Source organism: Prionailurus viverrinus, chromosome E3 (assembly GCF_022837055.1).
Source record: "Prionailurus viverrinus isolate Anna chromosome E3, UM_Priviv_1.0, whole genome shotgun sequence".
Taxonomy (NCBI): Eukaryota; Metazoa; Chordata; class Mammalia; order Carnivora; family Felidae; genus Prionailurus; species Prionailurus viverrinus.
Window position 1 is genome coordinate 31456739 of NC_062576.1, and position 25835 is coordinate 31482573.

Consider the following 25835-nt stretch of genomic DNA (forward strand, 5'->3'; position numbering starts at 1 on the left):
TGCAGACCGCGGGCTGCTCTCCGGCCTGGGTCGTGGTAGCTCAGGTGCCCCAAAGGCCGGGAAGGCTCGTGTCCTTGCGTAAGGGTGGGCACGTCGGGTGCGGCGGTGGAAGCGGAAACGTCATGTCACAGACGGGAACCGGGCCCCTCTGGGTGTCTGCGTGATGACCAGCGGCTCTCTCCCCAGCTGCTCTTCTGCGGGGCTCTTGGATCCACTGCCAGCCTGGTTCTGCCGAAGATGCACAGCCCTCGGTGTCCTCGGGCCACTTCTCTCACCTTCCTGTAGTTTCAGTGAAGAAAAGCCTTGGGCAGGGAACACTGTCATTTCTGTTGATCATTACTGAGGCAAGGCAAGGAAAGTGTACTTTTGTTTTTTTTTTTTTTTACGGGAGTACATTTTTTCCAAAAGAAAGAAAAAAACCTCTTGTGGTTATAGGGCAGGAATGAGTTGGCCTTGAGTGAAGGTCATTTCAACAACTGGCTCTTCGTTCCCACTCAGTCCTCTCTGGGGAGAGGAGGCTGCGGGTCCGTCAGCCGAGCCACATGTTTCACGTCACGTGGAGCAGACATCTGGGCAAACGCCTGAGCGAACCAGATGTCGGCGAGTTACCTAGTGCCCCCAGGAGAGGGGGAGGCATGAATGGAGTCGTCACCCGCCGGCTGTGGCCGTTCACCCCCGTCTGTCTGCAGGCTGGGTCCCAGCTCCTGTAGGAGACGGTGCACCCCTCACCCCGGGCAGCACCGCTTGGCTTTGGTGCTCCATATGCCTGGGGGTCTGTCCCTGTGCCGGTGATCCTGCGGCACACGGGGCCAGGTGGGCTCTCCCCCGAGACCCGCCGCAGTGGCTGGGTGATGAGACTCCTTCCTCCCAGGAGCAGTGTGCTCCCAGGTCCTCCCGGGGCTCTCTGAGAAGCTGTGCTAACTCTCAGTTCCTCCGAGTACCTGCAGGGCCGAAGGGCGCTGAACCTGCCCGACCCCCCGCTTTAAAATACACAACGATCAGCTGACAGCCTGGATGTTTACATCTTGGAAATACAGCTTTCAGGCTTTTATGGAGGGTCAAGCTGTGTGTGCCGAGTGAAACAATTAAGAGATACAGTGTTGAGCGCATAAAAGCAAGTTGCAAACCCATAGAGTATCTCATTTTTGTGAAATCGGGATTTGTGTGTATATGCATTGCCATAGACCCGTATCTAGTACCTGTGTTATTAGTATAGACATTCACATTATCCGGATAGTACACACTAAACTCAAATGGGAAGAGAAAGTTGACATTTTCCTGACCCTCCTTTTTTTTTTTTTTCCATGCTTGTATTTTTACAATATTTGATTGTATTTTTAGCAAACATGCCTTGCTTTTTTTCTTCGGACTTTTTATTCGGAAATATTTTAAGGCTTATAGAAGAGTTCCAAGTGAAAGGAAAACCTGTATTCCTTTCACCCAGATTTATCTGGCATTTTACCCCAGTTGCTTTCTTTTGTTTATTATTTGTGAGAGGTATGGCAAATATGTATCTTTTTTTTCTGATGTGTTTGAGGGTAAGCTGCATGCATCACGTGTGTTTGTTCCTTTATCCCGTCTGACACAGACGAAAGCCTACTGTATACGCTTTTTGCACTTCCTTCACATAATTTTTCTTGGCTGTCATCCGTATCAGCTCATGGGGATCTTCCTGATTCTTCCTTCCAGCCGCGCTGTGTGTATGCCATAGCTCATTCAGCTGCTCTCCTAAGGCAGGGAGCACAGTCCAGATAAAGAGTGGAAAGGAAGTTTAAAAACCACTGAACTGAGCAAGCTGAGGCTCTTAATAGAAAGTCGTTATTTTAGGGGTGCCTGGGTGGCGCAGTCAGTTAAGCGTCCGACTTCAGCCAGGTCACGATCTCACGGTCCGTGAGTTCAAGCCCCGCGTCAGGCTCTGGGCTGATGGCTCAGAGCCTGGAGCCTGTTTCCGATTCTGTATCTCCCTCTCTCTCTGCCCCTCCCCCGTTCATGCTCTGTCTCTCTCTGTCCCAAAAATAAATAAAAAACGTTGAAAAAAAATTAAAAAAAAAAAAAAAAGAAAGTCGTTATTTTAATTTTATTTTTTTAAAAGTTTGTGTATTTATTTATTTTGAGAGGGAGAGAGAGAGAGAGAGAGAGAGAAGAGAGAGAATCCCAAGCAGGCTCCACATGATCAGTATGGAGCCTCTGCGGGGCTCAAACCCGCACACCATGAGATCATGACCCGAGCCGGAAGCCAAGAGTCAGACGCTTAACCGAACTGAGCCACCCAGGCACCCCAGTCTTTGTTATTTTTAAAGTGGGTGGGGCTGTGGGAGAATTCGGTGTGTGTGTAGGGGGGGTGGTGGTGGCGGGAGCCCTTGGGCGGCCCTAGGACTCCCGGAGAGAGTACTAGAGGCGTCAGGAGGTGCAGCTGACCTCTCTGGGTTAGTGTCCGTGGAAGCAGAGCCTGAGACACGGATTCGTCAGACATATGGGGGAGGCTCCCTGGAGGAGGAAAGTGACGACACAGGACAGGGCTGGCGACAAAGCTAAGCAAAGATACGTGCTCAGGATTTCAGCCTGATCCAGCCAGAGCTCTAGAGTAAGAGTCACCCCACAGAGGTGGACCCACCTTGAGGCAGGGGGCCACGACGCCCAATCCCCATGTACAGTAGTCCATTTTAGGGATGTGGAAACATTAAAAATAATATACACGATGAGACTTGTTTACAATGCCTGCCCTGTAGTAGGTCTGCAAAAAAAAATACTATTGTGGTCATTATTCCCTCTTTTCCCCTCCCCCACTGCACCGTAACAGCTTTATTGACACAACCTACCATTAACATACCACACAGTTCACTTATTTAAAGCGTACACTTCAGCAGTCTTGAGTTCATTCACAGAGCTTTGCACTGGCCATCACAGTCAGCTTTAGAACATTTGCATGGCCCTGTAAAGAAACCCCGCATCCTTTCAGCCGTCACTAGCCATTCCTCCGTCCCTGCCCTACAAGACTACTCTCTGTTGCCATACATGTGCCTGTTCTGGATGCTTCATAGAAGAGGAGTCCTATACCACATGGTCTGGGGGCCGGCCTTTTGCACTCTCGTGTCATTCGGTCATTGGCTGTGCCCCCAGCCCGGGCTTTGGTTTAGTCCTTCAGGGGTCAGGGGAAGGGCAGCTGTGAGCCATTCGCGGCCAGCCCTCCCCGCAGCCGAAGGATGGATGCACCAGCCCGTGAAGGGGCCTGGCAGGGACACCAACAACATCCACCAGAGTAAGTCGTGTGAAAGGGCTCTGTTAAGAGTAAGATGACAGGGATTATCCAGGGTGTTAGAGGAACAGGGAGGAGAGCAGTTACTCAGAATTTCTGGATAAATGGAAACACAGTGTTGTTCTGGGCAGTCTCCCTTTTAATCTTTGAAAGGCTCTGCCTTATCACCAAGGAGTGCAGTCTCAGTGACCAGACTCTCACACCCTTTGTGGAAATTTAAGTTGGTTTCTTTCCTTAAGAAGAATTTGATGGTAATATCAAAAGTCTAAAACTACGGGAACATGGAAGACTAAATTTTCCGCCTGAGATCAGGAACAAGGAAAAGTTGCCTGTTTTCACCATTCCTATGTAACAGCAGATTGGAGATTCTGGTCATAATGAAAAACAAGAAAAAGCATAACAATCAGAAAAGAAGAAATAAAACTAACCATATTTGCAGATGACATGATTGTTTACTTAGAAAATCCCAGGACTCTACAAAACAATTACTAGAACTAATAAATGAACTTAGCAGGGTCTCAGGATATTAGGTTAATAGAAATACAAATCAATTGTATTTTTATATATCAGCAACAAACCCTTGTCACATGAAATTGTAAAAATAATTCAATTTGCCATAGTACCAAAAAAACATAAAATATTCAGGAATAACAAAGGGCTTGTAAGACTTAAGCCCTAAAAACTGTAAAACATTGCTGAGATTAATTAAAGAAGATGTAAGTCAATGGAAAGATAGACTGTGTTCATGGATTGGAAGACTGTTGCTAATGTGGCATTTTTTCCAAATTGATTTGTAGATTCAACATACCAATCAACTTCCTGTAGTTTTATTTTGGATAGAAATTGCAGGCTGATTCTAAAATTTCTGTGGAAGTGCAAGTTACCTATAATAGCAAAATGGTTTTGAAAGAAAAGAACAAAGTTGAAAGACCTACCCTACCTGATTTCAAGACTACCTGTAAACCTACAGTGATCAAAACTGGCATTTGGTATAAGAAAAACAGATTAGTAGAACAGAAAAGTAAGTTTAGAAATAAACCCAAACATATATGGTTAATCCGTTTTCATCAAATGTTGAGGCAATTCTGGAAATAACCCTAGGGTCCATCAGAAGTGTTGAATGGGTAAACAAATTATGGGATATCCATACAATGAAATATTACCTAGCAATAAAAAGGATGAACTCTTGGTGTGTGTGTGTGTGTGTGTGTGTGTGTGTGTATGTATATGTATATGTGTGTGTGTATATATATATATATATATATATATATATGTGTGTGTGTATGTGTGTGTGTGTATACATATACATATACATATATATATATATATATACACACATGACTAACTCTTGGTATATATATTGGATGTGTGTGTATGTGTATATATATATATGTGTGTGTGTGTGTATACATATACATACATATATATATATATATATATATATACACACACACACATGACAAACTCTTGGTATATATATTGGATATGTGTGTATATATGTGTGTGTGTGTGTGTGTGTGTGTGTGTGTGTGTATGTGTGTGTATATATATATATATATATATATATCCAATAATGTGGATGAATCTTTCAAAATCATGCTACATGAGAGAAGCCAGACCAAAAATGTGTGCATACTATGTGATTCCATTATATAAAATCCATATTAATCTATGGAAACAGCAGGTCACACATGGCATGGGGCAGGACGTTGGGAGGGAGTGATTCCAGAGGAGCACGAGGAAACTTTTGGGAATGATGGGTGTGTTCGTGATTTTGATCTTGGTGATGGTTTCCAGGTGTTTATGTGTGTTCAAATTGATCGAATATGTGAAGTTTATGGTTCTTCAATTATATCTGAAGCTGAACCAAAAAAGTCGAGCTATGCTTGGACCCAGTAGTTCACCTTCCTTGTAAAATTTGAGAACTATTGATCCTAGAGCTACTTTTTAAAATTTTTTGTCTGTTTGTGTAGGTGGTGTGGTTATTTTTGCTCTGCAAAAAGGCCTTGTATGATATTAATAATTCAGTGCTTCTATTACTGAACTATTCAGTCATTTAAGTAATTGATATAATAATGGCATTCAATTGTCAGGAGCCTACTGTGTGCAAGGCACAAAATAGCTGTTTCTCACAGCAGCAGCTTTGCAGGGTAGCTCTTATTATCTCCATCTTTCAGATGATGAAACTAAAGCCATTCAGTTAAAAAGCGCCAACACTGGGATTGGATTTCCATCTCTGTCCCCCTCCAGAACTGTTCCATTCAGTGTCATACCCGCACGTGGCTGGTCCAGATTGAGGTGGGCTCTAAGCGTGAAACACACTCTGGATTGTCGAGACTTGGTAGGAAAGTAATGTAAAATTAGTAACATTTTATATATCGATTCTATGTTGAATAACATTTTATTTTTTTATTTTATGTTATTTAAAAAAAAATTTTTTTTAACATTTATTTATTTTTGAGACAGAGAGAGACAGAGCATGAACGGGGGAGGGTCAGAGAGAGGGAGACACAGAATCCAAAACAGGCTTGAGGCTCTGAGCTGTCAGCACAGAGCCCGATGCGGGGCTCAAACTCACGGACCGCGAGATCATGACCTGAGCCGAAGTCGGCCGCTCAACCGACTGAGCCACCCAGGCACCCCTTGAATAACATTTTAAATATTGGGTTAAATACGTAACTAAAAATAATTTCACCTGTCACTGTTTACTTTTTAAAATGCAGCTACTAGAAAATTTAAAATTACACAAGAGGCTCACATTATGCTTCCTTTAAGCAGGGCCACTTTAGAGCTATTTCCACCCCACACTGTCTGTATAAAGGACACCTGGAAAGTTAATTCAGCAGCATATACTTATATTTTTTGAGTGTAAGCTATATGCTGGTTAAATTTTGTAATTTCTCTTACTGGTACATGCACTTACTGTATCAGCCCCATTAGCTATTTAAGTTCAAGCAAAACTTGTCAACACACAGTCTTTTTAATGTTTCAGGTCTGAGTTACTGTTTTAGATGGAAGGATGCAGACACTCTTAGTTTCAAGTAAATATAGAAGTCTCTTTCTGACCATTAGGACAAATGCTCTTGTTTATTGAATAATTGAGTAATTGCTAATAAAATAACTTGTATGTTCGTTAAAGCAGTGTTCTCTGCTGGGCAAATACATCGTCTCCCCTGGCCAGAATGGCATTCTTAGTTTTAAAAACTACAAATTACTGTTTTCTTGATTTGTGAGAAGTACAGAAAGAAACATAATTTTTGGAGAATTTTGAGAAACCATGGCTGATCACCCAAAAGTATTTCTTTTTCTTTTTTTTTCTATTTTTTTTCAATATATGAAATTTATTGTCAAATTGGTTTCCATACGACACCCAGTGCTCATCCCAAAAGGTGCCCTCCTCAATACCCATCACCCACCTTCCCCTCCCTCCCACCCCCCATCAACCCTCAGTTTGTTCTCAGTTTTTAAGAGTCTCTTATGCTTTGGCTCTCTCTCACTCTAACCTCTTTTTTTTTTTTCCTTCCCCTCCCCCATGGGTTTCTGTTAACTTTCTCAGGATCCACATAAGAGTGAAAACATATGGTATCTGTCTTTCTCTGTATGGCTTATTTCACTTAGCATCACACTCTCCAGTTCCATCCATGTTGCTACAAAGGGCCATATTTTCATTCTTTCTCATTGCCACATAGTACTCCATTGTGTATATAAACCACAATTTCTTTATCCATTCATCGATTGATGGACTTTTAGGCTCTTTCCATAATTTGGCTATTGTTGAGAGTGCTGCTATAAACATTGGAGTACAAGTGCCCCTATGCATCAGTACTCCTGTATCCCTTGGGTAAATTCCTAGCAGTGCTATTGCTGGGTCATAGGGTAGGTCTATTTTTAATTTTCTGAGGAACCTCCACACTGTTTTCCAGAGTGGCTGCACCAGTTTGCATTCCCACCAACAGTGCAAGAGGGTTCCCGTTTCTCCACATCCTCGCCAGCATCTGTAGTCTCCTGATTTGTTCATTTTGGCCACCTGACTGGCGTGAGGTGATATCTGAGTGTGGTTTTGATTTGTATTTCCCTGATAAGGAGCGACGTTGAGCATCTTTTCATGTGCCTGTTGGCCATCGGGATGTCTTCTTTAGAGAAGTGTCTATTCATGTTTTCTGCCCATTACTTCACTGGGTTATTTGTTTTTTGGGTGTGGAGTTTGGTGAGCTCTTTATAGATTTTGGATACTAGCCCTTTGTCCGATATGTCATTTGCAAATATCTTTTCCCATTCCGTTGGTTGCCTTTTAGTTTTGTTGGTTGTTTCCTTTGCTGTGCAGAAGCTTTTTATCTTCATAACGTCCCAGTAATTCATTTTTGCTTTTAATTCCCTTGCCTTTGGGGATGTGTCAAGTAAGAGATTGCTACGGCTGAGGTCAGAGAGGTCTTTTCCTGCTTTCTCCTCTAGGGTTTTGATGGTTTCCTGTCTCACATTCAGGTCCTTTATCCATTTTGAGTTTATTTTTGTGAATGGTGTGAGAAAGTGGTCTAGTTTCAACCTTCTGCATGTTGCTGTCCAGTTCTCCCAGCACCATTTGTTAAAGAGACTGTCTTTTTTCCATTGGATGTTCTTTCCTGCTTTGTCAAAGATGAGTTGGCCATACGTTTGTGGGTCTAGTTCTGGGGTTTCTATTCTATTCCACTGGTCTATATGTCTGTTTTTGTGCCAATACCATGCTGTCTTGATGATGACAGCTTTGCAGTAGAGGCTAAAGTCTGGGATTGTGATGCCTCCTGCTTTGGTCTTCTTCAAAATTACTTTGGCTATTCGGGGCCTTTTGTGGTTCCATATGAATTTTAGGATTGCTTGTTCTAGGGGCGCCTGGGTGGCGCAGTCGGTTAAGCGTCCGACTTCAGCCAGGTCACGATCTTGCGGTCCGGGAGTTCGAGCCCCGCGTCGGGCTCTGGGCTGATGGCTCAGAGCCTGGAGCCTGTTTCCGATACTGTGTCTCCCTCTCTCTCTGCCCCTCCCCCGTTCATGCTCTGTCTCTCTCTGTCCCAAAAATAAATAAACGTTGAAAAAAAAAAATTTAAAAAAAAGGATTGCTTGTTCTAGTTTCGAGAAGAATGCTGGTGCAATTTTGATTGGGATTGCATTGAATGTGTAGATAGCTTTGGGTAGTATTGACATTTTAACAATATTTATTCTTCCAATCCATGAGCATGGAATGTTTTTCCATTTCTTTGTATCTTCTTCAATTTCCTTCATAAGCTTTCTATAGTTTTCAGCATACAGAACTTTTACATCTTTGGTTAGGTTTATTCCTAGGTATTTTATGGTCCTTGGTGCAGTTGTAAATAAGACCAGTTTCTTTATTTGTCTTTCTGTTGCTTCATTATTAGTGTATAAGAATGCAACTGATTTCTGTACATTGATTTTGTATCCTGCAACTTTGCTGAATTCATGTATCAGTTCTAGCAGACTTTTGGTGGAGTCTATCAGATTTTCCATGTATAGTATCATGTCATCTGCAAAAAGTGAAAGCTTGACTTCATCTTTGCCAATTTTGATGCCTTTGATTTCCTTTTGTTGTCTGATTGCTGATGCTAGAACTTCCAACACTATGTTAAACAACAGCGGTGAGAGTGGGCATCCCTGTCGTGTTCCTGATCTCAGGGAAAAAGCTCTCAGTTTTTCCCCATTGAGGATGATGTTAGCCGTGGGCTTTTCATAAATGGCTTTTATGATCTTTAAGTATGTTCCTTCTATCCCGACTTTCTGAAGGGTTTTTATTAAGAAAGGGTGCGGAATTTTGTCAAATGCCTTTTCTGCATCCATTGACAGGATCATATGGTTGTTATCTTTTCTTTTATTAATGTGATGTATCACGTTGATTGATTTGTGAGTGGTGAACCAGCCCTGCATCCCAAGAATGAATCCCACTTGATCATGGTGAATAATTCTTTTTATATGCTGTTGAATTCGATTTGCTAGTATCTTATTGAGAATTTTTGCATCCATATTCATCAGGGATATTGGCCTGTAGTTCTCTTTTTTTTACTGGGTCTCTGTCTGGTTTAGGAATCAAAGTAATACTGGCTTCATAGAATGAGTCTGGAAGTTTTCCTTCCCTTTCTATTTCTTGGAATAGCTTGAGAAGGATGATAGGTATTATCTCTGCTTTAAACGTCTGGTAGAACTCTCCTGGGAAGCCATCTCATCCTGGACTCTTACTTGTTGGGAGATTTTTGATAACTGATTCAATTTCTTCACTGGTTATGGGTCTGTTCAAGCTTTCTATTTCCTCCTGATTGAGTTTTGGAAGAGTGTGGGTGTTTAGGAATTTGTCCATTTCTTCCAGGTTGTCCAGTTTGTTGGCATATAATTTTTCATAGTATTCCCTGATAATTGTTTGTACCTCTGAGGGATTGGTTGTAATAATTCCATTTTCATTCATGATTTTATCTAATTGGGTCATCTCCCTTTTCTTTTTGAGAAGCCTGGCTAGAGGTTTGTCAATTTTGTTTATTTTTTCAAAAAACCAACTCTTGGTTTCGTTGATCTGCTCTACAGATTTTTTAGATTCTATATTGTTTATTTCTGCTCTGATCTTTATTATTTCTCTTCTCGTGCTGGGTTTAGGCTGTCTTTGCTGTTCTGCTTCTATTTCCTTTAGGTGTGCTGTTAGATTTTGTATTTGGGATTTTTCTTGTTTCTTGAGATAGGCCTGGATTGCAATGTATTTTCCTCTCAGGACTGCCTTCGCTGCATCCCAAAGCGTTTGGATTGTTGTATTTTCATTTTCGTTTGTTTCCATATATTTTTTAATTTCTTCTCTAATTGCCTGGTTGACCCACTCATTCTTTAGTAGGGTGTTCTTTAACCTCCATGCTTTGGGAGGTTTTCCAGACTTTTTCCTGTGGTTGATTTCAAGCTTCATAGCATTGTGGTCTGAAAGTATGCATGGTATAATTTCAATTCTTGTATACTTATGAAGGACTGTTTTGTGACCTAGTATGTGATCTATCTTGGAGAATGTTCCATGTGCACCCGCGAAGAAAGTATATTCTGTTGCTTTGGGATGCAGAGTTCTAAATATATCTGTCAAGTCCATCTGATCCAATGTATCATTCAGGGCCCTTGTTTCTTTATTGACCGTGTGTCTAGATGATCTCTCCATTTCTGTAAGTGGAGTGTTAAAGTCCCCTGCAATTACCACATTCTTCTCAATAAGGTTGCTTATGTTTATGAGTAATTGTTTTATATATTTGGGGGCTCCCATATTCGGTGCATAGACATTTATAATTGTTAGCTCTTCCTGATGTATAGACCCTGTAATTATTATATAATGCCCTTCTTCATCTCTTGTTACAGCCTTTAATTTAAAGTCTAGTTTGTCTGGGGCGCCTGGGTCGCGCAGTTGGTTAAGCGTCCGACTTCAGCCAGGTCACGATCTCGCGGTCCGTGAGTTCGAGCCCCGCGTCAGGCTCTGGGCTGATGGCTCAGAGCCTGGAGCTTGTTTCCGATTCTCTGTCTCCCTCTCTCTCTGCCCCTCCCCTGTTCATGCTCTGTCTCTCTCTGTCCCAAAAATAAATAAACGTTGAAAAAAAATTTTTGAAAAAAAAAAATAAAATAAAGTCTAGTTTGTCTGATATAAGTATGGCTACTCCAGCTTTCTTTTGGCTTCCAGTAGCATGATAAATAGTTCTCCATCCCCTCACTCTCAATCTGAAGGTGTCCTCAGGTCTAAAATGAGTCTCTTGTAGACAGCAAATAGATGGGTCTTGTTTTTTTATCCATTCTGATACCCTATGTCTTTTGGTTGGCGCATTTAGTCCATTTGCATTCAGTGTTATTATAGAAAGATATGGGTTTAGAGTCATTGTGATATCTGTATGTTTTATGCTTGTAGCGATGTCTCTGGTACTTTGTCTCACAGGATCCCCCTTAGTATCTCTTGTAGGGCTGGTGTAGTGGTGACGAATTCCTTTTAGTTTTTGTTTGTTTGGGAAGACCTTTATCTCTCCTTCTATTCTAAATGACAGACTTGCTGGATAAAGGATTCTCGGTTGCATATTTTTTCTGTTCATCACATTGAAGATCTCCTGCCAATCCTTTCTGGCCTGCCAAGTTTCAGAAGAGAGATCAGTCACGAATCTTATAGGTGTCCCTTTAAAAATTTTTTTTTCAACATTTTTTATTTATTTTTGGGACAGAGAGAGACAGAGCATGAACGGGGGAGGGGCAGAGAGAGAGGGAGACACAGAATTGGAAACAGGCTCCAGGCTCCGAGCCATCAGTCCAGAGCCTGACGCGGGGCTCGAACTCACGGACCACGAGATCGTGACCTGGCTGATGTCGGACGCTTAACCGACTGCGCCACCCAGGCGCCCCTAGGTGTCCCTTTATATGTTAGGGGTCGTTTATCCCTCGCTGCTTTCAGAATTTTCTCTTTATCCTTGTATTTTGCCAGTTTCACTATGATATGTCGTGCAGAAGATCGATTCAAGTTACGTCTGAAGGGAGTTCTCTGTGCCTCTTGGATTTCAATGCCTTTTTCCTTCCCCAGTTCAGGGACATTCTCAGCTATTATTTCTTCAAGTACACCTTCAGCACCTTTCCCTCTCTCTTCCTCCTCTGGAATACCAATTATGCGTATATTATTTCTTTTTAGTGCATCACTTAGTTCTCTAATTTTCCCCTCATACTCCTGGATTTTTTTATCTCTCTTTTTCTCAGCTTCCTCTTTTTCCATAATTTTATCTTCTAGTTCACCTATTCTCTCCTCCGCCTCTTCAATCCGAGCCGTGGTCATTTCCATTTTATTTTGCATCTCGTTTATAGCGTTTTTCAGCTCCTCCTGACTATTCCTTAGTCCCTTGATCTCTGTAGCAATAGATTCTCTGCTGTCCTCTATACTGTTTTCAAGCCCAGCGATTAATTTTATGACTGTTATTCTAAATTCACTTTCTGTTATATTATTTAAATCCTTTTTGATCAGCTCATTAGCTGTTGTTATTTCCTGGAGATTCTTTTGAGGGGAATTCTTCCGTTTGGTCATTTTGGATAGTCCCTGGAGTGGTGCGGACCTGCAGGGCACTTCCCCTGTGCTGTGGTGTATAACTGGAGTTGGTGGGCGGGGCTGCAGTCAGACCTGATGTCTGCCCCCAGCCCACCGCTGGGGCCACAGCCAGACTGGTGTGTGCCTTCTCTTCCCCTCTCCTAGGGGCGGGATTCACTGTGGGGTGGCGTGGCCCGTCTGGGCTACTTGCACACTGCCAGGCTTGTGGTGCTGGGGATCTGGCGTATTAGCTGGGGTGGGTAGGCAAGGGGCACAGGGGCAGGAGGGGCAGGCTCAGCTTGCTTTTTCTTCAGAGATCTGCTTCGGGAGGGGCCTTGCGGCACCCGGAGGGAGCCAGACCCACCGGAGGGGTGGCTCCGCAGAAGCACAGCGTTGGGTGTTTGCCCGGTGCAAGCAAGTTTCCTGGCAGGAACTGGTTCCCTTTGGGATTTTGGCTGGGGGATGGGCGGGGGAGATGGCGCTGGCGAGCGCCTTTGTTCACCACCAAACTGAGCTCTGTCGTCCGGGGGCTCAGCAACTCTCCCTCCCTTTGTCCTCCAGCCTTCCCGCTTTCCGAGCAGAGCTGTTAACTTATGACCTCCCAGATGCTAAGTCACGCTTGCTGTCGGAGCACAGTCCATCAGGCCCCTCCGCTTTTGCAAGCCAGACTCGGGGCTCTGCTTGGCCGGCAGGCCGCCCCTCTGCCCCGGCTCCCTCCCGCCAGTCCGTGGAGCGCACACCGCCTCAACGCCCTTCCTACCCTCTTCTGTGGGCCTCTCGTCTGCGCTTGGCTCCGGCGACGTTCTGCTAATCCTCTGGCGGTTTTCTGGGTTATTTAGGCAGGTGTAGGTGGAATCTAAGTGACCAGCAGGACGCGCGGTGAGCCCAGCGTCCTCCTATGCCACCATCTTCCCTAGAATCCTTGTATTTGTTTTTCAAGATGGTAAGCTTTTTTCTCCAATTGACCCTCCTCTCGTTTTTGTTAATAAAGCTTTATTGGATCACAGCCATGCCCATGCGTTTACATAACTATGAATGGCGGCTCCTTCCCTGCGATGAAGTAAGGGCAGAGCTGAGTAGTGGTTACACGGAGACCACATGGCCCTAAAATACTCTGTGACCCTTTACAGAAAATGTTGGCAGACCCCAGGTCACTTAAGTACAAGCGATCCCCAGAGGACGTTCCATGGAAATGTCTTTAAGATCCCGCTTCGGTTAATGGGAGTTTGGGGATGGGAAGGTTTGAATTCACACAAGGCCCAAACTGGGAGTGACAGGGTGCTTTGATGCTCCCCACGTGGAGGAGATGGATGCAGATGTGAGCCTGCACCTCCCCTGTCTCCATTTCGGCCAGCCCTCAGTGCAGCCCCCTGGCCTCCAGCTGAGCTGGAATCTGACCTGGAGTCCTGGTGCCACCATGCACTCCCCTGGAGGATGTGTATGAGAATTTCCCCCATGGGGGCGCCTGCGTGGCTCAGTCAGTTAAGCATCCAACTCTTGATTTCGGCTCAGGTCATGATCTCGCAGTTAATGAGATCAAGCCCCGAGTCGGGCTCTGTGCTGACAGCATGGAGCCTGCTTGGGATTCTCTCTCTCCCTCTATCTGCCCCTCCCCCACCTTTTGTCTCTCTTTCAAAATAAAGAAGCTTGAAATAAAAAGAATTTCTTCTATATCACACAACTGGAGAGCGTTCAAAGGCATAGCGAGGGAATCCTGCCCCTGCTTTCCCAGCACCCCAACTCCTGTCCTTCCCTCGTGTGCCCCGTCTCTCACAGGCTTTTAGTTTCCATCCAATTGGACCAGACTCCTGGGTTCTGACCCCAGCCCTGCCAGGGACATGCTGAGTTAGGCAAACTGTGAAATGTGTCTACATCTGTCCTCTCATCTGCCAAACTGGGATAATAGCCATGCCATCTCTGTAGGGAAATTGTGGGGATTACGCCTTCTGAGAACGCATAAAGTGCTCTTCAGAAGTGTGTCTGATAGGAGCGCTCCATAAACACCACTTATTATCACTGTCATTACCACCATAATGATTATCCTACCTCAAGTCCCAGGACAGAAGTGAACAAAGAACCGGCAGAAGTGGAGGGTGTGTTTAGGTCAAAGCCACCTCCTCCAGGAAGCCCTCTCACTGGGTCTGCCGTGTCATGATCCTTGGCACTTTGTACCTCGAAGGTGATGGACAGAACATCTTCTGAGTCAGCCTGACCCTTGTGTGGGGTCACACAAATCCTTGCTCTGTGACCCCAGGCAAGTCCCTTAACCTCTCTGTGTGTCATTCTTCTCACCTGCAAAAGGGGGCAAATGTCTTTATGGGGGTCCTTGTGAAGCTTAACTGAAACGATACATAATAAGCATAGTTCTCGGCTCAGGGTGGGCGTTCAGTAAATAAAACACTACAAACCGTGCACTTATCACTTGCTGCCTTTTATTATGGATAGCTGTTTATATTACTATCCAGCTGTAGGCCTTGAGTGTTCAGTTGCTAGGAATGGTCATCTGGGTGCCCCACTACCCTCCCACCAAGGGGGAGCTCCACAAGTGTTTATTTCCCCGAGCTGGCGGAAGAAACAGCCTCCAGCTTCACCCAGAGATTGTGGAGCTGGTCTTTCCCCTCCTGCACATTCCCTTGCCTGCCTGGGCCACGGGCTCTCAGGCATTTGGGGAGATGTGTGCCAGTGAAATGTAAGGAAAGTGATTCCAGAGGAACCTAGAATTCCCAAATTGGCAACTCAAAACCCTGACCCAGTAGTGGACCGTACCCTGATTTCAGATGCGTGGCTGCACCTCCCAGCCCTGCTGAAGAAACATATTTCTGCCCCTTTGCCACGCGGGCCACCCCAGGCCGCCGGTTGCTGGCAGGGATCACCGTCTCAAGGCCTGCCTCTCAACTACCTGCTGAGGAAAGCCTTTCCCTGTAGCAGGGATTATTTGCACCTGTTTTCTGTATGTTCCTACTGATTCTTTCTTTCTTTCTTTCTTTCTTTCTTTCTTTCTTTCTTTTCTTTTCTTTTCTTTTCTTTCTCTCTCTTTCTTTTTCTTTCTTTCTTTCTTTCTTTCTTTCTTTCTTTCTTTTTCTCCATTCCTTTTCTTTCTTTCTCTGTCCTTTCTTTTCTCTTTCTTTCTTTCTTTCTCTTCTTCCTTCCTTCCTTCCTTTTCTTTGTCTTTTCCTTTCTTTTCCTTTTCTTTCTTTCCTTTCTTTTCTTCCTTCTTTCCTTCATTCTTTCTTTTCTTTTCTTTCTTTCCTTCCTTCCTTCCAGCACATTTTTTTCCTTACCACTGAGGCAGGAAAAATGGGAATTGTGACTAATGATTTACAACACAATTTTCACTATTCCAGCCGGCGATGTGAAGGATGCATAACATTTTCATAAATGTATATCTACTCAGGATAAAAGCAAAAGCTGTCCAATTTAAATCTGTTTACTCTTTCCAGGCTTAAGTAACACTAAGGCCTTCAGGAAGCTGGTTCTTAATACTAGAATTGTACTGGGGAGCCTCCTGATTTCCTGACTGATTTGAGGCACACTTCCAGTATTCGAATATTAAATTACATGGAGATTGCATTCCCTTCCCAATTGATTTGAAATGAATTTGAATCAAGACAGCTTAAAAATAGCTTTTATAGCATCTCTGTGACTTGATACCATGGAGAAATAAGCATGAAGCGAATGCCACAGAAGTGGTCCTCCCCTGATGCACAGGGGCTGCCTTTTGCTTGGGAATTCCTCTGGTGGTAATTTAAGATGATGCTTGTCATCCCCTTACAGCAGTTCATAATTCAAAAACAATCCATACGTAACAGTCAATTAAGGAACTGTAGAAGCATGTCGGCCACAGATGACTAATGAATAGCCGGGTTGGAAACTCTGCCCAACTCCTGAAAACACCACTAGAATCAATCCCCCGTCAAGGAAACTGTGATTTATTAATGCATCCCCTACCTCCGTTGAGTTGTGAATCAATGTTTCCCCATCAAAGGCTAATAGAAAAGCAGAGATGGGTCCTCATGGCCTGTCGGCATGAGAGGGATTGTAACTTGGACAGGAGACCACGTGGCAGAGCCAGCACGTGGTGTGTCTGTCCTCTGCTAGCCGCCAACCCTGCCCGAGACGGAGCCCCAAGGGTTCAGGAGTATCTACTGTGGTACCCGTTTCCATGCTCTCCTTTAAACCTCCCTGCCACCCATGAGTCATCTTCATTATTCGTCTCACAAGCCAGGGAACGGAGGCTCTCAAGGGTCAGTAATACCCTGCCCGAGGTCCCCAAAGAACAGAACCAGGCTTCCGACTCGATCTCAGCTCAGGTCGTGATCTCACGGGTTTGTGAGTTTGAGCCCCGCTGACAGCGTGGAGCCTGCTTGGGATTCTCTCTCTCTTCCTCTGCCCCTCCCATGCTCACTCTCTCTCTCACTCAAAATAAATAAACAAAAAGAAAAAGAAACAGAGTCCACAAGGTCAGTTCAGAACTTAGGCTCCGACATCCGTTTCCCAGCTGTGTAACTTTGCCTCTTTGTTCCTTGTCCTGGCCTCGGGTTTTTCCTCTGAAAAACGGTGATTCGAGCCTCCGTTGGGACGATTCAGCGAGATGATGGATGGAAGGGCCCTAGCGTCCTGTGGCTGTCCTTGCTTCTAAGCCACTCTCATCCTGCCTCAATACTGCCCTGACTTGAGGCAGGACTGGGAGAACATGATCTGGGTTCAAAACTTCTGGACTTGCCAGGAGGTGGGAAATAGAAGCTCCATCTGTCAGCCACCAGGCTGCTTCTGGTTCTGGTTCCAGCCCAAGAAGAGGTCTCTCACGCGCTTTTGGGCCAGCCAGGAATGTCCCAGAGCCTTAAACTCCGCACCAGAGCCCAGCAGGAAGGACAGTTAGGCCTACCCTCCTCCTTTTTGATGCAGACTTTAGCCTTCTGCCTGACCGTCCCTTTGTGCCCTTATTCCGTGGCCATTTCTCACTGCTTCTTATTCAGGCCTCCAAGATGTGAAGTTTCTAATGGCAGTGGTGGGGGTGGAGACGATCTCTTGCCAGAGGGGAGAACATCCCGAACACGATGGCCCTGCTCACCGACAGACTCCCCCATCGTTATCGCTAGCTCTCTTAGGCATCCTTGCTAATGCCAGAATCATCATTCAGTCACATTGGCTGTGACCTGGGACATTAGCAATAAATGGTGAGCCTTAAGGGGCTTGCAGCAGGACGATGGATAGCACACTCACTGCAGCGCCCCCCCGCCCCCCCAGCCCAGCTGTCCTCAGAGATCCGCTCTGAAATTCCCTCCGGTCACTCAAACGGTCCCCATTAATGCTCTTGTCTCTGTGGGTGCCGATAAATATGGCGTGAAACTTGATCATCGGTGAGTCTTTACAGCTAATTACGGCTAATGCGAGCCACTCTCAAAATTGCCAAACATGCCTTCCAGAATATTACAGTTTGCAGCTAGGAATTAGGCAGAAAGAGCCAAATTTCATGCACACAATCTAGTACACAACCAAATAAGAATGACACTGAGTGGTTTCTGTCTGGCCATTAGGAACTCCCTGAGGTGGGTCTGATGGCCCAGGCCCCGCAGTTTTGAAAGGCCAGGAAGGCGAGGAAGAGGTTCACGTCTACGGTCCTTGTCCACGGTCCTCCAGTCTGTGTGGCCAGGACTGTCCAATCTTCCGTTTGCAGCAAGGACCCTTTGGGCGCCCAACCCAGGGCCTCACCCACAGCTTCTGACCCACAAGCTCAGGCCCTGGCATGGTGGCCCCTCCACCCTTCCCTACTGTCACCCTTCCCCCCGGGGCACCTGGCACGCCACCACCACGCTGTTCAGGTCTCCTGGATGTGTGTGTTCATGATCACTGGTAAAGTTGTACCACAGAAATAAAGAGTAGAAGGTGATGCCCCCTCACTAATCCCAGCACCCCCCCCCCACACCATCTCCATGAAATCACCCGTGGGAGCAGTGGGAACATAGCCCCATTGGGTTGGGGGATACAGACCCGTGCGCATAATCCCTCCTACGCATGCTCTCTCTTCGACAAAACCAGGATCACACGATGCTTTTTTTTAACATCTTGCTGTTCCTACTTAATATATTTGGTGACTGTCAATGCCAGCACATGTAAATCTACCTCTTGTGTAAAATACACCCGTCATCCATCGCATCTCCTGTAAATGAGCATCACAAACACTGCACTATGTATTTATGCCTCCAGACGCAACACATCTGCATCTCTGGACTCTTTTCCGGGCATTTCAGTGGAATTGCTGGTGTTGGGTCAAGGGGAACACATCAGGGAACGTGAGAAGATAGCTCCTCTCTGAGATGGGTTGTATCTGTTTGCATCCTGATAACAGTAAATGGAACTCACTGATCCTCGCCACCCTCGGCTGTTCTAAACAGAAGAACCTGGGTCCCCTTCCTTCCCATCCCGAGGCGTGGACCTCAGCGGGCAGACGGCCGCACCTGCCCACAGGTGGGTCTCTGTTCCTACTGTGAGCACATGGCGGCTCTTGTTACAGGGCTCTGTGCAGACTCTCCCAGAATCCTCTTAACCAGAAGGAGCTGCCGTCAACATTTTTGAACATGTTTCCTTCAGCCCTTTCGGAATCCTTGTTAAGTGCGAACGGTTCCATCACCACGAGGATCCCTCTTATAGCCATACCCACTCCCAACCCCTACAACCTCTGTGCCTCACTCCTAGCAGCCGTGTCTACACCTCCATCATTTCAAGAATGCTGTGTCGATGGAATCATACAGGATGGAAGCTTTTGGTTTTGGCTTTTCAAAGTCAGCATAATTGCCTCGCTATCTGTTGTAGCTGTTGTGTGTATCAATCATTCCTTTTTTTTTTTTTTTTTTTTTATTGCCGAGTGGTATTCCGTGGTGTGGTTGTGCCACAGTTTAACCGTATACCCACTGAAGGACATTTAGGTTGTTCCCCGTTTCCGGCTATTACAAATAAAGCTGTAGAACACATCTGTGTACAGATATTTGAACCTAAGTTTTCACTTCTCTGGGATAAATATCCCAAAGAGTTCTGTTGCTGGGTCGTAACAGTAAATGCACATTTAGTTTTGTAAGAAACTGCAAGAGTGTTTCCCAGAGTTGCTGTGTCACTTTACATTCCCACCAGTGCTGTGGGAGTGATCCAGTGTCTCTGCACCAGAGCCAGCATTTGGTGTCTGTAACATTTTAAAATTTCGTGTTTGGTTTTTTTTCGTTTGTTGTAGTTATTGTGATTTTTTCCCCCACCTCTTTGCTGATTGAGAGCCACATATTCCATTTTTTTTCTTTTGGAAATTATCCGTATTTTTTTTTAATGAATTTAAATTTATTTAAATTTTATGGAGAGCATGCAAGTGGGGGAGAGGGGCAGAGAGAGAGAGAGAGAGAGAGAGACAGAGAGAGAGAGAGAGAGAGAGAGAGAGAGAGAGAGAGAGAGATCTTAAGCAGGCTCCATGCATGGCTCGATCCCACAACCCTGGGATCATGACCCGAGCTGAAATCAAGAGTCAGGCTTTCAACCAACTGAGCCACCCAGGCTCCCCTTAAATAACTTTAAAATTTTAGAACACCTTCAAATCTGCATAAAAATTACAAAGATAATACAGAGACTTCCCACATGCCCTGTACCTCGATTCCCCTGTTATTTATATCTTATACCAGTAGCACATTTGCTACAATTAATGAGCTGATATCGATAACACTTTTATTAATGAAGTCCATAATCAGGTTCTCTTCCTTTTTATCTAATGCCCATTTTCTGCTCCAGGATCCCATCTAGCATAGCACACCTCGCTTAGGTATCACACCTCCTTAGTCTCCTCTTGGCTGTGACTGTTTTTGACGACCTTGACAGTTTTGAGAAGTACTGGTCAGGTATCTTATAGAATGTCCCTCTCTTGGGATGGGTCTGATGGTTTTCTCATGCTGGAGCCCTGAGTTTGGGGGAGGAAGATCACACGGATGTAAAGTGCCGTTCTCATCACCATCGTCAAGGTACATTGTGGGGTGCATGCAGTCAACCTGACTCTGTCATCCCTGCTGATGTTCGGTCAGTGTCTCCACCGTAAAGTTACTCTTGGACCGAAGTCCCTATGCACAGTCCACACCTACGGGTGGGGAGTTATGTTCCCCCTGCTTGAGGGCAGAATATCTAAGTAAATTATTTGTTTTTCTCTATGGGAGATTCATCCCTTTTTCCCACATTTGCATGTTTATTTATATTAACACAGACTCGTGGATTTCTATTTCTTATACTTTGGGTTATAATTCAGCACTAGCTGTTGCTCAGTTTGTTAAGCTTTGACTATGGGGAGCTCTTTCAGTTGACCCCTCTGTCCCTTCTGACACCCCCTCCCCCGCCCCATTATTGTGAGCTTTTGAGAACTTCAGCACTTCCTTACTTTCTGGCCCGACAAGCTGCTCCAGGCTCATTTTGTGTATTTCGTGCCCCAGCCCTACGGCAGTCACTTCTCCAAGGATCTGCATCTCCTTTTACTGGAGAATGGTGTTAGAAACTAAGATCTGGACACTAGGTGTGCTCATTGCTAGTGTGCACCCTTGTTTCTAGGCTGGGAAGGACGTATCCTGTTTACTAACCTGTGTCTGTACACCTCTATAAACGTTTCTGGGTGTCCTCGTCTGTTTTTAGCATCTGATATTAAGGTAAACATGAATTCCTGTTGATGTCTCCACCTGCAATCCACTACGCCATGGTTCATTCTAGCTTCCTCCTCATCCCACACATTTTATTTTTTGCATTTTTTATTGAGGTATTATATAATTCACATACCATAAAATTTCCCCTTTTAAAGTACAAATTCAGTGGGTTTTTTAATATTCATTTATTTTTGCAAGAGAGAGAGAGAGCATGAACGAGGGCAGGGGGAAGGGGCATGGGGAGGGTGCAGAGAGAAAGGGAGACACAGAATCTGAAGCAGGCTCCAGGCTCTGGGCTTCAGTACAGAGCCTGACACGGGGCTTGCAACTCATGAACTGTGAGATCATGACCTGAGTCGGAGTCAGACACTTAACCAACTGAGACACCCAGGCACTCCTAAATTCATTGGTTTTAATAGTGCAGCCATCACCACTGTCTGATTCCAGACAGTTTTTAGACAGTTTTTACCATTCCACAAAGAAATGCTGTGCCTGTTAGTGGTCACTCTCCCTTCCTCTTTCCCTCTTCCCCCAGCCCCTGACATACAAGAATCTTCTTTCACTTCATTGCTTTTTACAGCTGAATAATCTTCCATTGTATGGATGTGCCACATTTTGTTTATCCACTCATCGATTAATGGACATGTAGGCTCCTTTTTAGGCTACTGTGAGTAATGTTGTGAACATTCACACACAAGTTTGTACGTGGCTGTGTGTTTTCATTTCTCTTGAGTACCTACCTAGGAGTGGAATTGCTGGTCCACATGATAGCTCTATGTTTAACATTATAAGGAGCTGCCAAAGTGTTTTCTAGAATGGCTGTACCATTTTACATTTCCACTAGCACTGTATGAGGGATCGAATGTCTCCAAATCCCTGTGAACACTTGTTATTTTCCATGTTTGTTTGTAGCCATCCTAGTAGATGTGAAGGGGTATCTCATTATGGTTTTTTTTTTTAGTTTATTTATTTTTGAGACAGAAGGAACACATGTGAGTGGAGGAGGGGCAGAGAGAGGGGCTGGCAGAGAACCCCAAGCAGGCTCTGCACTGTCCACACAGAGCTCGATGAAGGACTCAATCTCACAAACTGTGAGATCATGACCTGAGCTAAAGTCAGACCCTTAACCAACTGAGCCACCCAGGCGCGCCTCATTATGGTTTTGATTTGCATTTCTCTAATGATCAGTGACATTGAACATCTTTTCATAGTTTTCATATTCTTCTCTTCTTATTTTCTGGATATTAGATCTTTATCAGATATATGATTTGCAAATATTTTCTCTCATTCCATGGGTTATCTTTTCATGTTGTTGACAATGTTCTTTGAAGCACAAAACCTTCAAGTTTTGATAGGTACACTTTGTCTATTTTTAGTTTGGTTGCTTGTGCCCATTTTTTTTTAAAATTTTTTTTCAACGTTTATTTATTTTTGGGACAGAGAGAGACAGAGCATGAACGGGGGAGGGGCAGAGAGAGAGGGAGACACAGAATCGGAAACAGGCTCCAGGCTCTGAGCCATCAGCCCAGAGCCTGACGCGGGGCTCGAACTCACAGACCGCAAGATCGTGACCTGGCTGAAGTCGGACGCTTAATGGACTGCGCCACCCAGGCGCCCCGACTTGTGCCCATTTTTAAGAAGCATGTTAATTACTCATTTTTCCTAGCAAATACAAAGTTACTTACTATTTTCGCATTCCTTCCAAACATGACAATAACTTTCATGCACTTTAATTATCCATTGAACTTCCCATCCTGACATTCTTGAGTTTTAGTTTCACTTTCACATTAAAAAATAGTTTTTTCAAGGGAAATCAGTAGTTAATTAAATTTACCAAAATACATTTATTAGTGTTTGCTCATCACTATTTTTTAATTTCATCCCTTCCTTGCTGAAACAGGTCTCCTAATAATTCTTTCAGTGAAGGTTTGGAAGTGGTAAACTCTTTATATGTCTCAGCATGTATTTATTTTGCCCTTCAATCTGAATGATGGTTTAGCTGGATATAAAATTTGAGGTTCATAGTTGCTTGCCCTCAGCATTGGAAGGTATCACTCTTTGATTCTGTTATTGCTAGGGGTGTCTGCTGTCTGTCATTCCTTTTCTTCCTTTCTCCTGTTCCAGCTCCTCTTAAGAGTCCATTGATACCTCTTAATCCATTCTGTGGGTTCTTTGAACTGCGTGTTCTTATTGCTTGTGTCTGGGTCTCTGTGTTGTCTTTGGTTCACTGCCTGCATTCTGCCTTTTAATTCACTGATTTCCTCTCTAAACAGTGTCCCGTCCAGAATTTATCCCATTTATTGAGAGTTGTCTTTGTTTTATATTTTAATGGCTTGTCTTTTATCTCTGAGCTTTCGTTACCAATTATTCTCATTTCTTTCATGCCTGTTTTCTTTCCTAACATGTTGTTTTTCATAGATATTAGTCCTTTATCGAGGACCTTTTGATGCCTTAAACATAACTCATTTTAAGTATTTGTCAGGCAGTTTTATGTCATTCATTTCATCTGGAGTGAATTCATATTCCTGATTGAGGAGTCTGTAGACTGTCTTACTTAGCATGAGATTTCTTCACAGGTGGTGGGATTTTCTTCCAGATTCAATTTGAGTAAGACGTAATTTTTTTTTCTTTGGCTTTTCTTTCACTTTGTCTCTTGAATAGCTTCCTCCTGCCTGGTGGTTTGGGCTTCTCCACTCCAGCCCCATTTGGAACGAGGTCTTACAGTAGAGCTGGAAGGCCCTTGCCCACGGTAACACTGAGAAAACATGTCTCATTTCCTAGACTTGAGCCTATGTCTGTCCTTCCTTCCTAGACCCGTAGATCGCTACAAGCCCCAGCCCAGTAGTGTGCTCGAGACAGCTCCTCCTATCCAGCTCACAAAAACCAGTGATTAAATTTTAAGGAATTCTGTGAGCTCATTGTCAAACAACAATTACCAAAAATTAAATTCTCCGAACTCACCAGTGAATAAATTCTATTGAAAAGCAAAGGTAGTAAATACTCAAAACTGACTCTTTTCTAATTACCTTGCTACCTGTTGCTATTACAATGCTGCCAGGTTGCTCACGGCTTTTGTATCTGTGTGGCAAGAGGTGCCATAGAGTGATGTGCTCACCGCATGTTTTCCCACGTCTGGGTCAGTGACATCACGCGGGTGATTTGATAGCAGCCATGACGAGAGCGTTCACCCACAGAAATGAGTGAGCATTACAGATCGGTTCTCTTATTTTCTGGAGTACTTGTTAAAGACACCTGCACACCACTGCCCGGGCCCCAGACAGCGACGGTTTTCTGCATCCTCCTTCCATAGACAGAGGTCCCCAGGCCACCCCTCCTCCAAACAGGGGCCGGGCTTTATTTGCTCATTTCACAGAAACTGCTTTCAGTCTCTGTTACCCTACAGGAGCTTCATTCCCAGCAATACTGCAACCCCGCTCATTACTCTGCGTTTCTGTCTTGTTTCTCATCCGCAGAGCTCTTTATTTCGGTGCTGAGGCAACTTCTGTCCTTTGGTCTTTCTTTTTTTCTATCTTACCCACCATGGCTCTTGAGTGTGGGGAGGAGAAGGTACATTAAATGCTGAGCATGCTCTACTCTCTTGATTAGAACTCCATAAACATGATTTTTTGTAGACATTTAACTTGTCTCCTGTGGCTGTCGATAACAGGCCTCAGAATATTTCCTTCCGCTTCCTGTATCTCTCCCGAAGTCATTCACTTTATCTTCCTCCTCTCCCTTTGTTCCCTGGCACTTTCTTGCGCCGGTTATAACAAACGTGTTAATATGTTACATCGATGAATTATTCCCTGAAAGGATTGTGGATGTCACGAGGCTGCCTTCTCATTTCTTAGGCACTGAGTCAATATTACGCACTTAATTTAATAACATACCATGTTGTGCCTAGCAGAAAACGGGAATCCCCCAAGTTCCCTACATGGAAGTCCTTGGCCCCCTAATGTCCTGTTCCCTCCCCCCGCAGGTGTCACAGCTGTGTTCTCAGGCCACTACCACAGGAATGCCGGGGGCACCTACCAGAACCTGGACATGGTGGTGTCATCTGCCATCGGATGCCAGCTGGGCCAGGACACCCACGGGCTCCGAGTCGTCGTGGTCACTGCCGAGAAAATCGTTCACCGCTACTACAGCTTGGATGAGCTGAGTGAGAAGGGGATAGAAGATGACCTCATGGGCCTGATGAAGGAAAAGTGATGGTGGCTGGCGATCTCGTGTTTCACTTCCCCTGGTTTTTTACTTTACCAGAAGCAGCAGGTACACACCGTCCCTTGTTGAAACGTAAAAGTTCTCCAAGCCGATGTGTGGATTTTTGTCCTTTTGCATAAATCAGAGAGCTGGGTCCTCTCCTCCTATCCTAAATTGTATTCAAAGTAGAACTTCCCTCCCTTTAAAAAAGAGAGGAGTTGGGGGAACTGGAAAATAAAAGAATAAATGATTCTAGCGTCTCTCTGCTTGGATGCTTGAATAAATTCTCCGAGTGCTGTGTCCCTCAGCTCTGCTTGTGAATTAGTGCTTGTGAATTAGCATGTGATAAATGTCTACCTGTCGACCTCCATCCCACCTTGATAGCCAAGTGTGGTCTTTGAAAATTCTGTGATCAGACCGCATCCGATCATACTAAATTGTGGTCACGACTCCCAAAGTGCTAGGCAAAACACGGGTCATCTCCTTTCCTTCCTAACAAAGCACATGACTGTAACCCATTAGAGCTACACAGGCTTGCTTTTACAAGGAGCTGGGTAGACCACATCTGCTACTAAATTTTGAGACTCCTGGCATTGTTGACAACGCGGTCGGTACAAGTCAAAGTTGAACTTGCCTTCTGGGTGACAAGAAAACCCTGCTTGGCACATGAACGGGC

At 44.6% G+C, this 25835-nt stretch overlaps 1 protein-coding gene across 3 annotated transcripts in view; it reads left to right on the top strand.

Annotated features, from left to right (window-relative positions):
- Positions 1–25411, top strand: part of CPPED1 (calcineurin like phosphoesterase domain containing 1) — a 110041-nt gene extending 84630 nt beyond the window's left edge. For 2 of the 3 annotated variants that reach the window (XM_047839178.1, XM_047839179.1), the window contains one exon: positions 24939–25411. In XM_047839178.1, coding sequence (XP_047695134.1) covers positions 24939–25168 — 230 coding nt within the window. In that variant the 3' untranslated portion in view covers positions 25169–25411. Of the gene's footprint in view, positions 1–5433; positions 5602–24938 lie in introns of all 3 variants that reach the window. The other variant, XM_047839177.1, reaches the window with a different exon arrangement.
- The last annotated feature ends 424 nt before the right edge of the window (positions 25412–25835 follow it).